The sequence below is a fragment of the Lithobates pipiens genome, unplaced genomic scaffold (genome assembly GCF_037356315.1).
Source record: "Lithobates pipiens isolate NorthernLeopardFrog02 unplaced genomic scaffold, aLitPip1_a1.2 Scaffold_3, whole genome shotgun sequence".
In the NCBI taxonomy this organism is placed as follows: Eukaryota; Metazoa; Chordata; class Amphibia; order Anura; family Ranidae; genus Lithobates; species Lithobates pipiens.
The window spans coordinates 167,058,243-167,075,873 of record NW_027507790.1 but is presented as its reverse complement, the minus strand read 5'-3'; the positions used below and the strand labels follow the sequence as shown (position 1 = coordinate 167,075,873).

General features: G+C 38.3%; 1 protein-coding gene across 2 annotated transcripts in view; it reads right to left on the bottom strand.

The window, feature by feature from the left end:
* Nucleotides 1–3,899: 3,899 nt before the first annotated feature.
* The window catches only part of SSBP2 (single stranded DNA binding protein 2), a 316,146-nt gene continuing 302,414 nt past the window's right edge, over nucleotides 3,900–17,631 (bottom strand). Inside the window, exons 16-17 of one of the 2 annotated variants that reach the window (XM_077462453.1) lie at nucleotides 13,260–13,358; nucleotides 3,900–4,574 (exon numbers count right to left, since the gene is read on the bottom strand). In XM_077462453.1, coding sequence (XP_077318579.1) covers nucleotides 4,545–4,574; nucleotides 13,260–13,358 — 129 coding nt within the window. In that variant the 3' untranslated portion in view covers nucleotides 3,900–4,544. The remainder of the gene's footprint in view (nucleotides 4,575–13,259; nucleotides 13,359–17,631) is intronic. The other variant, XM_077462454.1, reaches the window with a different exon arrangement.

Below are 17,631 nucleotides of genomic sequence, written 5' to 3'. Positions count from 1 at the left end.
AGGCCTGGAGTGCAATTAGGGAAGGGCGGTCCCCTCTAGCCCTTACCATATATATATATATATATGCGGCAATGGCCATTAGCCACACCCCTGACGACTTCTGACACAACAAAACATGTTGGGTGGAGCCTGGACCCGTGACATCACTGCACATGTGGACTGCAGTCATCTAGTTGGTTGGAAACTATCAGGAAATTTGGATGATATGCTAAATTTTTACAGCTAAAGTGTGAGAATATTGGATACTTTTTAATAAATACCTGAGTGTTTTTACATATTACACTATGAGGCGGTCTTTGTTCTCATTTTAGTACATCTATATGGGAATCTAACCTGTAGAGAGACGTTCTCAGTGGGGACAAGATTTGATCCTTAACCTTTTGTGCAGTCTATAGTGAACAGGAAAGTAGACTTGGCGCTATACCTTAAAAAAAAAAAAATGTGAACAATGTTGTGCACCTTCTACCGTGATATATACCCTTCCTACTGAATTTGGAAATTAACTTGCTGGGTAATAATTGTAGTTAAATATCTCAGTGTTAGACCCCCTGGAATGTTACTAGGTCTTTCCCAACAAACTGATAAAAAATATTTAGATTTAGAAAATACCTTCGGATTAGGGTTAAATCTTATGCAATATTTCTAAAATAGGTGGTGGTAGCTAATGTGTTAAAAATTATTATTATAAGAAACTTATGAGTGATGGTGGTACCGATAAACCTGGTGGGTAAATACAATGTGCAAAATGAAGAAAAAACAAAAACAAAAAAAAACATGTTTACAACAAATATACGCGCATACAAGTCTATGATTTACACATGATTAAATGTGCAAATAAATAAAATACATTAATTAATTAATAGTCCCAAGGAATATTGAAAGTGACTTGTGCAGAAAATCTATAGCCGCTTCTAAGAAACTCCCGGTGCGTTTTTCCAGTGCAAAATAATAATAATTTTGCCCTCACCAGATACCCTGCAGGGGTGGATTTGCCTTCACATTTAATTTTTTTTTTTAAATGTTTTAAGGGTATAGCGCCAAGTCTACTTTCCTTTTTCACACAAGCTTAATTAACCCTATTTGGTTGGAGATACAAGGTAGAGGCTGCTCTTACCCATTGCATTTTGGCCTACTTCATAACTTATCCATAGCGCAATCTCACCTCTCCTTTCTATAGTGAACAGGAACAAGCCTGATTGGTGTTTGAGCGCTGTTAGATCATCTATAATCTCTAGATGGTGTGACAGCATTCAACCACCCATCAGGTTGTGAGTTAGATGAGGATTGGATCACATTTTATGGTAAATTACTGCCGTAAACAAGCAAATTCCAAGGGGTTCATATACTTTTTCATGCCACTGCATATGTTCCTCCAGCATATGCCCTAGTGCCTGGAATGACAAAACAAGCATGGATAGAGTTCAGTAGCTGTTTGGTCTAAAGGTTTATAAAGCCCTGCTTTGTCCAAATAAGTAATGTTTTTTTTTTTTATATATAGTATTTTAAATCAAGAAAAAAAAGGAGCTGAAACAAATATCAAATTGTACTACTATTATAAAATAGTAAGACAAAGTTTTTTTCTGAAAAAAGGCAGCACATGTCTGTTGTAATTTCAGCAATCTGACACCTGCCAGAGTGGGAAAGAGGTCGGTTTTGGGTTCCAACCCCAAGCTTTCAAACTGGATCATCAGCTTTAAACCACAGCTGCCACACATTCCACAACAGGATGCCTATAAGACCTTAGTGGGTTGCTTTAGCTGGCAATGTGTATATATACAACCACAGCACAAACAGTGGTTGCATGAACCTTCCACTGTGAACAAGTATAATATTTATACTTTTATTGCAACTGTTCTTTACGTATATATATATATATATATATATATATATATATATATATATATATATATATATCGCCTAACACTTATCTAGCTAAAGCTAAAAATTGGTAAGCTACCAATCTACCATTTTTAATGGATAACATGTATTCCAGAAGTTACACTTGTGTAAATCTATTTTTACCATATTTCCAATTAGAGAATATTAATCTAGCAAATTCCATTTTCACATAGATTTTATAAAAGACCTGTTATATTTTGCAAGAATTTACACCAATATCTTAAACATAGGGGAATTCAGACACGAACATTCCTCGAGGTCACGTACCTTTTATTTTTTGCCACTTTTCATATTTTTTTGTTTTTTAAACACTTTACTTTGACATTGCAACAACCCGTGTCAAATTTTAGAAATTGCTGTAAGAGCAGGCAAAAGCAAAATCAAAATCCACCCTTACTGAGCTTACAAATCACGTTCTGAATTTAAAAATACCTGGACCGTTTCCAGTGAAATCAATGGGAAATACAAGTACATTCTGCAATTAAATGATCAGTGTCACACTTGTGTTTTCTTTACATGTGGTGGAGCATACACATTATACTTTTCCCATGTACAGCGATTGGATGTCAGTGGCACTGCGACCTAACAATTTTGGCAGGATTGGGCACAGACCACGATGTTGATGGATACATTCATATCTCTGGTAGGGGTAATAGCTATAGCTTGTTTTTAAGAATGGGGGAGAAGGATTGATACATGCATATTTGTAAAATAGAAGCACATGGGTACATGTAATGTACATTTGTTTTTAGAAAGACATTTTTTGTTGCGTTGCTTCAATGTCGTATAATGTCTATAGCCAGCTGTCATTAGACAGGCAGACTCTATACACACATTTCTATCATGAGAACATAACAGGCTAATTAATGTAAGGATACTTGCATACTGCTGTTTCACTCATATTTACAGTATGTGCTTTGCTAGATTTTATTGCACTTACCTTGCCAATAAAGAATGTGCGTTCAACAGGGCACATGAAAGGCACTCACAAAATATAAGATTTACTATATAAGTTTGATAAACTGCAGATGAACACATTTAAAGTGTATACTCAGTCAAAACGTTTTCTTTTTAATTATAGATATAATGGGGAAGGATTAGAATTTGTTTTTACTGGTATCCCTGTTGTCGATTATTTAATACTTCCTATCTGATGAAACGGGGACATTACTTGATGAAAAATGTTCCCCAGTGATATCACAAGAGTTTTAATCCTTCCCCATGCTATCCAAAACTTGAAAAAGAAAAAAAATGTTTTGGATGGAATTGCATTTTAAAGCTCCCAATAAACTTCCAAAAGCAGAACCCTTTATTATAAGAGGTAATACATTTAACTCTTTGGTGGCCCATGCCCTCATCTTATGTCTAGTCCAGCACTGTAGCCCTCCATCAGACTCCAGCATTTCTAAGAATGTTGGATATCCGTGTCCCCCCACCATGCACTGTGGTTCCATCCTCTGGCCCCTATGTCACTGCAGGACACAACAGTCAGAGGTCAATAGATGGAGCAGGGGGACACAGGCATCAGATATTACCAGAGAGGTTAAATGTTGATTCTAACATGCCTAACAGAGCAAAGAAAAAAGAGACAGTTACCAAAGAGGCAAATATAATAGCTCTTATAATACATAACTCCTTATTAATACATCAGAAAATGCAATACAAATATATTAGTAATGCAGTGGTGTTAATGTTTTTTTGTAGAAGTGTGTGAATGCCAGTTTGTATGTATCCTACAGAAAAACATCACTGTAAAATTTGTCTACATTCAGTCACTGGAGATAATAATCTTGTGCCATCTGTGTAGAATTTATACACGTTTCCATATTAAATGCTCACTGATGGTTCGTACAGGTTTTACACCATCATTTTCTTTCTAGAAAATAACTCAGTTTATTTGGGTTTGTTCTTAAATTCCTCATATCAATGACTTCAATGATTTAAAAAAAAAAAAAATTCCATCTTGCAAATACTAAAATAATCAAGTCCCGCGCCATTCATGAAGTTTTCAGGATTTATATACAAAATTTCACCTTTACACAAGTCTCTCAAGTGACATATTTGATTTTTCCCCATCCCATCAGTCAGTTATTCATAGGATAACTTGTATCAAAAGCAATTTAATAAAAGCACTCATAAGCATTTTATTCCTATCCATGATTGCAGACATTTACAAAAACCAGAACAACATTTGAGTTTACCTTAAAAAATAACTTATTAAGCAGTGATATACACAGCACAAAATAGTTCGGAGAGAAAATGCGACAATTTAAAATTCAAACTGTAAACGTGAAAAAAACAAAAAAAAAACAAATATGATGGAACAAAAGTCTCTATGTCTTGCTACTTAAGATGGCATGTGATAATATCCTTTTACAATGTCCTGTGGGAATATATATATATTTATATATATATTTATATATATATGTACAGATGATAAGTTGCAGTTCGGCTTAGGGCAAATCTTACATATGCCACTCTTGACAGTTGCTAGAGTTTGGACCCGCTTCTTCACAAACAGGGCAAATGGCAACAAAAAAAGATCCTTAAGTTAAACAGTACGGGTGGTGGATAGTTGTCCTCGGTGGCAGATCTGTGAAGAGGGCTAACTCACTGCGTTCTTCAGATTGAGACAAGATGATGAATCACACACTCATTGTCATGCTGGGGGAATACTGCAAACAGAGAAGGAATCTTAGGTTATATTCCAAGCAGTTCATTTATTCACCCCAAAGACACAAGTCAACTTTTAAAGCAGCTAATATAGTTATTATAAATTGGTGTTAACAAGGAGCTGGAAGAGGGAAGCACATTGGCAAAGTAGGTGGTAGTGTGGTGATGCTTTGCTGTAGTTAAAATGGCAGACAGGAAGTTACAACAGTGGTAACAGAATTATAGGCATGATAAGTGCTTCTTTATATTATGCTTTCAGAAATCATGGCAGGAATTGTATATGTGAGCCCAAGACTAAGTACATTATTTTATAAACTTTTTGGTGAGTAAAGTGGAAAATAGATCAATAGTTTTTTTATTATGCTGGTTGTCTGAAGCTGCCCTTTAATACCACCAGGAGAAAAGTTGTTTCTTCATTTTATGTTGTCGGTATAGATTAAGATATAGAAAAAGGAAGGGACAATCTGGAATACATACAGTTCTTACACATGAAAACTTCTGAAGAACTAGGATTGTTAAATGTAGTTTCTTTAACCCCCTAAGATGGAAATAAACTCAGTATGCAAACTTTTCCACATCATCAAACATAACGTACACACTTCTTGTATAACCATCAAGATTCTCCAAACCTTTTATTGTTTTTTAAATATTCTAGTATAGCCAGTGAGGTTTGTGCATGCTTGGTTTATCCATCATTCACAGTACATTAGCCAAGCCATGATCTACAGCATGCTTTGCTGGTGGGTGAGGCAGCACAGTGGCTAAGTGGTAAGCACATTTGCCTAGAAGCACTAAGGTTGATGGTTGGAATCCCAACCATGACACTACTTGCCTGGATCCTGTCTAAATTGGTCCTAGTATGTGCATGTATGAATGAGAGTTAGGAACCTTAGACTGTAAGCTCCTTGAGGGCAGGGACTGATGTGAATGTGCAATACATATATATATATATATATATATATATATATATATATATATATATGTTTGAAGAGCTGTGTAAATTGACAGCGCTATATAATGTAATAAATAAATGTAATGCACCAGCACAGGCATATGATTTCCTGAGTTTACAGAAAACGTTCTCACTTCTATTGGCATGGCTCAATTGCTGTGTGCATGCACACGATTACTGTATGATGTCCGTATTAGGATTGAACCAAGATTTGGGAAGGTAAAGGGAAGAAAATATCTAAGATAGCACTGGATTCAGCATAAACAATGGAATAAACAGTCTACACCACACAACACAGTAGGCATAAACAATAGATGTGTAAAAGGTATTTAATAATGACACAGTGAAGCTTGGGAATAATATGACTTTTTCTGGCTTTGGACTTCAGATCTGCTAATAGCAGATCACCTACTGTATCATCTAAAATTTGAGCCTTCCTGCATCAAGTTCTAGTTTTACAGTAGGAGTTTAAATTATTATTCTTGTACCTGTGTGTCATTTATACAACCTGGAACCTGAGAAAAGGCCCAGAAATTAACAACATAAGGGCCTCTTGCTTGTGGTCAATTGGAAGAACTATGTTCTCCTAAGGCCGCGTACACACGGGCGGATTGTCTGTCCAACTTAGTCCGCTGAACCGTGTTTCAGCGGACAATCCGCTCGTGTGTGGGCTTCAGCGGACTTTTTCAGCGGACTGTCTGACGAACAAAGTCTTACGGAATTTCCAAAATTTTGTGCGTTCAAACTTGGTTTTGTCCGTCCAAACTTGGTTTCAGCGGACAGTCCGCTCGTGTGTAGGCAAGTTGGACGAACTAAGTATGGCGCATGCTCAGAAAGGATTTACACGGCCGAAGGTTGCATTGCAGTGTATAGGACGTCGTTTTTCTAGTCCCGTCGTACGTGCTGTACACGTCATCGCGCACGCTTTCAGCGGACTGTCTGCTCATCGTGTGTGGTCAATTCCGTTCATGCAAATTTTGAACAGACTGCCTGTCGGATTGTCTGACGAACTTAGTTGGGCAGACAATCCGCCCGTGTGTACGCGGCCTAACACAGATGTTTCTTTGACTTCCCATAAGAAGCCAAAGACCAGAGAGAGACTACCCCCCCCCCCCCAGATCACAAGGGTATAAGGGTATAACTCTATTCAAGAATTAAGAAGTGGTTAAAGGAACACACCAGTTAAAACTGATAAATCATGTTATGAAATGACCCCATAAGTGTAACCGAGATCCTGGAGCTAACATACATTTTATGCACTGGAGCAAACTAAGTCTTGTACATACCATACAGAATGCAGATTTACAGAGAGATATTGAGAGGTTGCAGAAATACATTTTCTGCTGTGTTACCTCATGCCTATCCAACTTTTCTGCAATAAAAGGGGACGTAATTTCTTCTGGCTGCACCTTGATAACAGTGATGTGACAGAGTGGTGGAAAGAAGAGTGTTGGGAGCACAAAGAGCTTAAAGACACCTTACCCTATAAATAGAAATATTTGTTGTCCCTCCACACCACAAACGTTTCCTAAACCATAAGGAGGGGGAGACAAGCGCCAACGAAGTGTAGCAGTTAGAATACTTTAATGTTGATAAAAGAATAACACTCACAAAGGAAATATGACTCAAGCATGTAACGCTGTATGTGGATGTCCTCGCCAGCACGGGTCCTGGTCTCAATCCAACAGGGAATGAAGCTAAAAGCCAAGCAGTCTGAAGAGCCAAAGGCTCCCAAGGCTTCCTGAATCTGTGGAACGCAGAGCCCGGCAGATGTGATGCCATGATCGGACGGAATGGAGGAACGTGGCGACACGTTTTCACCCTGAAGAAGGAGCACATGCTCTGCAAATGCGTTCCACAGCTCTACAAGTGCCAACTAAATATAGCAGTTAGAATATTTTAATATTTTTAAAAGACTAAATCTCACAAAGGAAATATGACTCAAGCATGTAACGCTGTGTGTGGATGTCCTCGCCAGCATGAGTCTCAGTCTCAAACCGACAGGGAATGAAGGGCTGAGGTCCCAGTCTCAATCCACCAGAGAATGAAGGGCTAAGGTCCAAACAGTCTGAAGCACCAGAAGCTCCCAGGGCTTCCTGGATCCATGGAATATAGAGCTGTGCAACGCATTTGCAGAGCATGTGCTCCTTCTTCAGGGTAAAAATGTGTTGCCACATACCTCCACCATGTCCGGCCATGATGCCACATCCGCGGGCTCTTCAGACTTTGTGGGCATCAGCTTCATTTCCTGGTGGATTGAGACTGGGACCCATGCTGGCAAGGACATCCACATACAGCATTACATGCTTGAGTCATATTTCGTTTGTGAGTGTTATTCTTTTATCCACATTAAAGTTTTCTAACTGTTATATTTAGTTAGCGCTTGTCTCTCCCTTCTTGTGCCTTTTCAGAGCTGCTTCCTGCTCCCAGAACTGAGTTGCCATGATAGTCAGCATTCTTTCATATGGGCATTTTATTTCTGGACATTTATCAATTTGTGCATTCTAACCCCACCTTCGTGCCAAATTTACCATAATCTTCTAATCCCAATGCTTAACCTTCAATTAACCTGCATCCTAATGCTCAAAGGGTAACTCCAATTTCGTGGGGCAAAAAGAGAACAAATAAAGAAAAAATAATATAGCTCATATGATTGCGACACTAATCATTTTGTAATTGAATGTTATTAAAAATGACCTTTCCTTTCCAATCTGCAGCCAATGTAATTTTCTGAGAATACATTGCAATATGGCTACCTGGAGTTTTCTGTATACAGTGTGTGTACTGAAGAATAACAAAAGGTAGGTGTGGCGCTGTTTGTGTGTTGCAACTCCTATGTGAATTGAGGATATAATAGTGCAAGACTCTATCCGCACTACGCGACCCTGTGTTGGCTCCTATTCTAAAGTGTAAACATAACTCTTATATCAAATAGATTAAACACAAAATAAATCTTATATACATAAATACAAGTATGCACAAAGCACCAGGTGCAAAGTGGTTCAATAATATAATCCAGTGCTAATATCACACGTATTCAAAATTGATACTGTGCTTATATGCAATTCATGTGAACAGATAAAAAATTGTGATCATATACTGTCCATTAATAAAATCCAAATTGTAAGATATAAAGTGACAGGTGCTCTTCAAATCCATGCCTTAGTGATCCTTATAGTGCCCCCTATAGGTATTGCACTCCGTGCTTGCGGAGTCAGTTAATCCTTTCTCCTTTAATTCTTACTCCACATCACCCACCCATGAAGGAGAGTCCCCTGGCTGAGTGGATCCTTCATATTTTGGTTAGGGTCCTGGTCCTGTGCATTGGTGTGGGATGAGCTCCCGGAAGACCTGCTGTTTAGATAAAGATCCTGTTAAGGTCTATCTGGAACCTGAACGTTCGGCCGTCAAGTGCAACTTCAGAGGCAGCTTGATGGCCAGGCCTCTACGATGTTCAGGTCCCAAATAGACCTTAACAGGATCTTTATATAAAGAGCAGTTCTTCTGGGAGCTCATCCCTTGCCAATGCACAGGACCAGGACCCTAACCAAAATACGAAGGATCCACTCAGCCAGGGGACTCTCCTTCATGGGGTGGGTGATGCTGAGTAAGAATTAAAAGGAGAAAGGATTAACTGACACCGCAAGCACGGATCTGGAGATTACTGCACAGTGGCAAATACTGTGAAAGCAAGATACCTCTGTGCGGGGGGAGTTGTTCGGGTGAGTGCAATACCTATAGGGGGCACTATAAGGATCACAAAGTCATGGATTTGAAGAGCACCTGTCACTTTATATCTTATAATTTGTATTTTATTAATGGACAGTATATGATCACAATTTTTTTATCTGTTCACGTGAATTGCATATAAGCACGGTACCAATTTACAATACGTGTGATATTAGCACCGGATTATATAATTGAACCACTTTGCACCTGCCAATTTGTGCACACTTGTATTTATGTATATAAGATTTTTTTTGTGTTTAATCTATTTGACATGAGAGTTATGTTTACACTTTAGAATGAGGGCTAACACAGGGTCACATAGAGTGTCACACTATTATATCCTCAATTAACGTAGGAATTGCAACACACGAACAGCACCACATCTACTTTTTGTTATTTTTCATTTGCACTTTACATTCCACTTAGGTGGTTGTACCGCTAGGGGCAGCAGTTCATTATCAGTAAGACCTATAGCCATGAGCGTGGGACCATCCATATGTTTTATATCTACAGAGTGTGTACTGACAACTCCCCGGAAACATCATTTCCTGCTTGTGTGATTGGCTCACCAATTTTCCCAGAAGTCTGCCTAAGATACAAGTCAGATTTCAGGCATCCCTTGCAACATAAATGTAACTTTTTGAGAGATACTTTCAATAGGAACCCATCTAAAGGGATGACGGCCCAGAATATTTCCTCATTAGTGCCCTGTAGCTCCACATCTGACCGTTAATTATGAAACCACTTCCATTAGACTCACACAGAACAGAGGCACAGAGAAGCACACATGGATGTCTTCAGAATAACAAAAGGTTGGAATCTGCAACAAAGTTTGTTATAATACTTGCACTGTACATAGGTCACCCAGAGGGGAATGTTTTTTTTCTCAACAAAAGTGGAGTTACACTTTAAAAGTATCACTGCACCTTAGTTTGTATATCAACCTCCCCCAATCAGGTGCAATTTTTCTAACTAGATTGCCTTTCTGTGTGTCAAAAATGTTCCTGGTCACCTTAACATGAACTCTGCAATCCCATTCATCCCTATGGCCTGTACAGTAAGAGTATGCTAACCTGTTCAAGTCTAAGGATGATCTAAACCTTTGTGACCAGACCAAAATTTGAAGTTCTGAAATAAGCATTTTTTTTCAATCAAGCGCAACACATTGTTTATTATACTTGTTTATGTGATTATAGCTCACGTTAGTGGTGCTGCTATTTATATGATACTGAGTTTGCATACGTGAGTGCAGTTTTCTTGCTTTTTATTTATTTTTTTTGTTTATAGCGCAAAAAAAATAAAAATAAAAAATGCAGAGGTGATCAAATACCACCAAAAGAAAGCTCTATTTGTGGAGAAAAGGACATTAATTTTGTTTGGGTACAACGTCATCCTGACTGCGCAATTGTCAGTTAAAGTAACGCAGTGTCATATTGCAAAAAAATGACCTGGTCGTTAAGGGGTAAATCTTTCCAGGGCTGCAGTGGTTAACCCATTAATCCTTAGCACTTGACTTCCCACACTTAAACTATACATCTAATCAAAGCCTAAAACATAACCCTTAAATAACCTGAACCCAAACATTATTGGTATTTGGAGCATATCTAAACCCAAAAATGCTAAATACATTTCAGGTTATTATTCCTTAGCTGTGGTGGCCGATATTTTCCTGTAATTGCAGAAAATATATTTGTCCCTAAAAAGAAAGCTAAAGCTACCACCACATCTAAGGACTTGTAAAAGTCTAAATATTATTTTTTGCTCTGGAATTTAGATATACTGTACTTTAAAGTTTGCAATGCAAAGACCTTACAGTGGCTGATACCAAGGCCTCAGTGTAGCATGAAATGATTTGTTATTCTGTTGTTTATGTAGAGCAGAAACTGAATGTCCAAGTGTACAGCCTGTCACCTTTACTAGGAGATTAAACCTTTATATACAGTTATGACTGAGCACCTATCACCCTTCAACACAAACAGCAGAAGTGCTAAGAAAGGGTCTAAATATATCCATGCTTACTAAACTTTATGATATTGGGACCTTTAGGTGTCTTACGATTTCTCACCATTTGGTTGCTTAGAGGTAGGGCAGATGTGCTAGGAGCTGCTGCCATGTACACACAGAGATAGTAATGAATGCAGGAAATTATGTAGGAGCAAACCCTGATACAGTGGGTATAGAAAAGAATCGCACCCCCCTCCCTACCTTTAACATAATCACATTTTGTTGGTTTGCAGTCTTAAATGAAGATGGGCACAGTTTTTGTTTTATCCAGCTGTGCAACTTATAACAGTGAAAGTGAAAGATGAAAGATATAACACCAACAGAATCACTGAGTTGGAAAAATGATCATCCCCTTGTGTCAGTATTTTGTTGAACCACCTTTTGCTTTAATTACAGCCTTTAGTCCAGGGTAGGGAACCTCGGCTCTCCAGTTGTTTTGAAACTACAAGTCCCATGAGACATTGCAAGACCCTAACAATCACAGGCATGACTCCTCGAGGCAGAGGCATAATGGGATTTGTAGTTTCATAACAGCTGGAGAGCCGAAGTTCTCTACCCCTGCTTTAGTCTGTTGGGATATGTCTCTACTAACTTTGCACATCTAGACTTTGCAATATTTGTACACTCTTCTTTGCAGAACTGTTCAAGTTCAGTTAAATTTGATGGTGACTGTTTGTTTACTGCAGTCTTCATGTCACTCTCTTTAAGTCTGGGCTCTGACTAGGTTATGCAAGGACATTCACCTTTATCTCCTTCAACCACTGTGTGGTCATTTTTGCTGTGTGCTTTGGGTCAATTTGATGCTGGAAGTTAAACCTTCTTCCCCTTGACAACTTTCTGACAGTAGGGCAGCAGATTTTCCTCAAGAATTTGATGGTATTTTGCCCCATCCATTTTTTCTCCTGACAAGTGCTCCAGTCCCTGCTGCAGAGAAACACCCCATAACAGGATATTACCACCTCCATGCTTTACTGTGGGCATGATGTTATTTGTAAGGTGAGTGGTATTGGATTTTCGCCAGAATCATTTGGTGTTGAGGCCAAATAATTACATTTTAGTCTCATCTGACCATGACACCTTTTTTCATGTGGCCTCAGAATCTTCAAGCTGTGTTTTGGCAGAGCTCAGTCATGACTGCATGTGGCTTTTCTTGAGGAGTGGCTTTTTTCTTGCAACCCTTCCATACAGGCCACATTTGTGGCGAAAACTTATGATATTGCTGTCACATGCACACAATGGCCACTCTTTGCCATAAATTCCTGAAACTGCTTCAGAGTTATTGTGGGCCTCTTGGTAGCCACTCTGACCAGTTTCCTCCTGGCTCATTCATCCATTTTGGAGCGACGTCCTAAACTAGGGAGGGTCTGTGTTGTACCAAATACTTTTCACTTCTTAATAATATACTTCACTGTGCTTCTAGGCATTGATAAAGCCTTTGTTTTTGTTTTTTTGTATCTATCTCCTGACTTGTGCTCGCCCACAACTTTATCCCGGGGACCTTGGTGACAGTGCCTTGCCACTCATAATTGATTGTTTGCTTCAGTTGCACTACCAGAGACTGAAATACTGCAGGAAAGCTCTTTTCATGCTGAGCTAATCAAAATGACCACAGCTGATCACAGTTGAAAGTCAAATGGCTTTGTGTGCCATTGAGAAGGTGATTAGCTGCACCTGATTGAGTTTACAAGTAATTTTTAGGAGAGGGCTGATCCTTTTAGGAGAGGGGTGATCAAACTCAGCGAATCTGTTTTTGAATTTTGTTTATTTTTGACATATTGGTGTTATATCTTTCACTTGGATGTTATAAGTTGCACTGAATAAATACAGCTTGATAAAACAAAACCGTGTGTCTTCATTTTAGGCTGCAAAGCAACAAAATGTGATTATTTTAAAGGGGGCGATTCTTTTTTCGATTCCCACTGTATATCTGTGATAAATATTTCCATTATTAATTTGTTATTGTTGTGCAGAGGTTTCAGATAAAAACACAGAAACTACTCACACTTTCACTCTGGAAGGGGTTTAAGAAATTTCCACCCATTTCACCATCATCTCTTGGCGTGCCTGGCTGGTTACTCAGACTCATGTTGTTTGGAGAGTTCTGTACCCAGAATACAAGATGAGTGACAATGGTAACATATGCATACTGTATATGTACAATATATTATATATACGCCATCTCTCTCTCTCTCATATAATCTATATAATCCAACACATTTCCCATCCCCAGTAGTTTACACCTACATTTTCTGCCATTCACCCATTGCCGCACTCAACACTGAGAGCAAAAGGAAATACCCCGTACTTCCAAGTTTAGAGGAGCAGGTGACTCATTCTTATAATAACTCTGGGCTAATCGGTGCTGTCAGATGGACAGTCCATAGCCCTGCGTGTCCTACTTCAGTGACTTGTAGCTAACACAGGACTTTTACTGAAGCAGAACAGAGCAAGAGGACCAAAAGGAAGGCAATTATATGGATCTATGGAGGTCTGCATCAGAGTGAACCTGTTGCTTTGCTCTTTAAGGGCAGAGCATAGATTCACTTTAAAGTTCATGTAAACCCTAAATCTATTTTTCAGTGTCTTTGGCATCATGTCACACTGTATACCGTTTTCTTAAGAATGTCTTTTTGTAGCTTGGTTGTTACGTTTCTTGCCAGTACCAATACTTCCTGTGATATGTTGACAATGCTAAGCCACTGCCTCCAAATTGCAGCCTTGAATGTGACTTTAGTTGCTTGTATCATATCACTTAGGTGGCTAATTACAGCCTGTTAGTGCTGCTCCTATTGCGCGGCAGTGGCTTAGCACTGTAAATTTTATTTTCCCTGCAATCTATAAACAAAAGATGTAACCAGAGTTAGTGTCCCTGTTGAAGTTATACAAAATATATTCTATAATTTCTTCAGTGTAGGGCGACACTAAAATGTTGTTTCCATTACAAAGTATAGACAATGTATTTACATATGAAATAAAGGTGTCCCCACCCCCCAATTATGTACTTTTTTGGAAATGTGCCATTAAAAAAAATTAAAGCGGACCTTCACGTGAAAATGTAAGTTGCTTTTATTGTCTTTCACCCCTCAGCTGTTGTCTACATTTAAGGTTTTATTTTTTGGGAAACAAATAAGCAAATTTCGAAAGGTACCTGATCCTATTTAAGTCTCGTATGGTGTTATTTTTGAACCACTGGGCTTTTTATTTTTTACCATATAAAGGAAAAAAAGACTAAATTACTAAAATTGCACCCCTGTATGACCTCAGCGGTTGGACGAAACATGTTGGGCAGGGCTTAGTGATGTCACATCTGCCAGAAGTATTGCAGTGGCCATCTTGGATTTTCTTCGATTTCTTTTCTATGATTTCGGTACATATGAGTGGCTATTTAATAAATCCTCCCTTTTTATTCAAAATTACTACACTATGGGATGTGCTCGGGAAAGCTACTGTTGCTGGATACTACAGGCTGTCAAGGCATTCTTAGATCTCTTTTAATTTAGAGATCCTATGGTTTTGGTAAGAGTGTTTTCTGCACTTGAGAACATTTGTCGTGGACACGTAGGGGTTTACTAAAACTGGAGAGTGCAAAAACTGGTACAGCCCTGCAAAGAAACCAATCAGCTTCTAGGTTTTTTTGTCAAAACTTAATTGAAGAAGCTGAAGATAGAAGCCGATTGGCTGCTATGCACAGCTGCACCAGATTTTTCACTCTCTAGTTTTAGTAAACTGACCACCATGTGCTTTGTAGTGTTACTTGTGCCACTGCATTTGACTCTTTATATTCAGTGTTATATGGCATTGTCTCTTTTGGGGACATCATCACTAATATTTGCACATAACTTATGTTATTTATATGTTTTCATTAACATATTTACATACATAGGTTAAAAAAGATTCAAGTAGATTCAGTTCAACCAATAAAAGTAAAAAAAAAAAATCATAAATCCTATATACACAATCCTACACCCACAGTTGATCCAGAGAAAGGCAAAATAAAAAAAACAGCAAAGCATGATACAATTTGCTACAGCAGGGGAAAAAATTAATGAACCTCCGAGAGGCAATCAGCTATTTCTTGGATCAACTTTACCTATACATTTTAGTATCCAGTTATATTATGTACATTTAGGAAAGAATCCATTCCTTTTTTAAAGAAAGTTACTGAGCTGACCAGAACCACCCCTGGAGGAAGTCCATGCCACATTTTTACAGCTCTTACTGTGAAGAAACCTTTCCGTATTTGGAGATGAAATCTCTTTTCCTCCAGACATAACGAAGAGTGCCCCCTTGTCCTCTGTAATGACCCTAAAGTGAATAACTCAACACCAAGTTCACTATATGAACCACTTACAGTTAGGTCCATATATATTTGTACACATGCACAATTTTTTTTTTCAGGTATTTACCAAAACATTTTTATGCTATAGTTATAAAATGGATATGGGCTGCAAGTGCACACTCTCAGGTTTAATTTGAGGGTATGCACATCCAAATCGGAGGAAGGGTTTTTGGAATTACAGTGCTTAAGAATAGCCATCCCCCCTTTTTCAAGGGACCAAAAGTAATTGGAAAATGTAATCAAAAGCTGTTTCATGGACAGGTGCGAGCCACTCCTTCATTATTCCTTCATGAATTAAGCAGGTAAAAGGTCTGTAGCTGATTCTAAGTGTGGTATTTGCATTTGGAATCTATTGCTGTGAACCTACATTATGTGTTCAAAGGAGCTGTCCATGTAAGTGAAACAGGCCATTGTAAGGCTTCAAAAATGAAACTACTCCATCAGAGAGAGAGCAGCAATATTAGGAGTGGCAAAATCAACAGTTTGGTGCGTTCTGAGGAAAGAAAGAAGGAAAGACGAACGTACTGGTGAGCTCAGCAACATAAAAAGGCCTGGACATCCACAGAAGACAAGAGTGGTGAATGATGGCAGGATCCTCTTTATGGTAAAGAGAAACCCATTCACAACATCCAAATACGTGAATGACACTCTCCAGGAGGTGGGCATATCATTGTCAAAGTCTACAATACAAGAGAAGACTTCACAAGAGCAAATACAGAGGGTTCACCACAAGGTGCTAACCATTCATAAGCCTGAAAAATATAAAAAAAATGTTTAGACTTTGCCAAAAAACATCTAAAAAAGCCAGACCAGTTCTGGAAAAGCATTCTTCGGATGGATGAAACTAAGATTAATCTGTACCAGAATGACGGGAAGAAAAAAGTGTGGAGAAGGCTTGGAACAGCTCATGATCCAAAGCATACGTCATCTGAAAAACATGGTGGAGGCAGTGTGATGGCATGGGCATGCATGGCTTCCAGTGGCACTGGGTCATTGGTGTTTATTGATGATGTGACAGAAAACAGAAGCAGCCGGATGAATTCTACAGTGTTTAGAGATATACTCTCAGCCCAGATTCAGCCAAATGAAGCAAAGTTGATTGGATGGCGCTTCCCAGTACAGAGGGACAATGATCCAAAACACACTGCAAAAGCATCCCAGGCAAAACTAAAGGCAGAAAGAGCCACACACATAGAACAACTGAAGACAGCTGCAGTTAGAGCCTGGCAAAGCATCAGAAAGGAGGAAACCCAGTCTTTGGTAATGTCCATGGGTTCCAGACTGCAGGCAGTTATTGCCAGTAAAGGATTCTCAACAAAATATAAAAACAATGAACATTTTATTTGATTATATTAATTTGTCCAATTACATTTGAGCCCCTGAAAATAGGGGGGCTGTGTGTAAAAATGGTTGCAGTTCCTAAAATTTGTACTTGATATTTATGCTCATCCCCTTGAATTAAAGCTGAAAGTCTAGACTTCAAATTCATTTGGATTGTTTCTATTTAATTTTATTCTGGTGGAATAAGTATGAAAATTGTGTCTGTGTTAAAATATATATGGACCTAACTGTATGTATTTATACATATTGATAATATCCCTTAATATCCTCTTCTCATGAGAGAATAAATTCAGTTCCTCAAATCTTTCCTCATAGTTGAGCTCCTCCATCCTTCTTATCAGTTTGGTTGCTCTTCTCTTCACCTTCTCCAGTTCCCAGATATCTTTTGTGGAATATAATATAATATTGTCGCAATTTAATTCATTATGATTTGAGCACATATAGTTTCTGATTGTTAGCACTTATATTATATTGTTTAGGATTGTTATAAACCAACAATTTTTTTTAGAGCCATTTACTTATATTTTAGGTCTTGTATTCGGAACCTCAGTTTGCTGCTTTTTTAGAATTTAATTTTGCTTTAGGTACACTTGGCACAGGAATTTTAAGAAATTTTTTTTTAAATCTTTTTTTTGGGGTTTTATTTAGCCACACCACACTACTACCTTTATTACCAAGAAAATATTATGGGGTT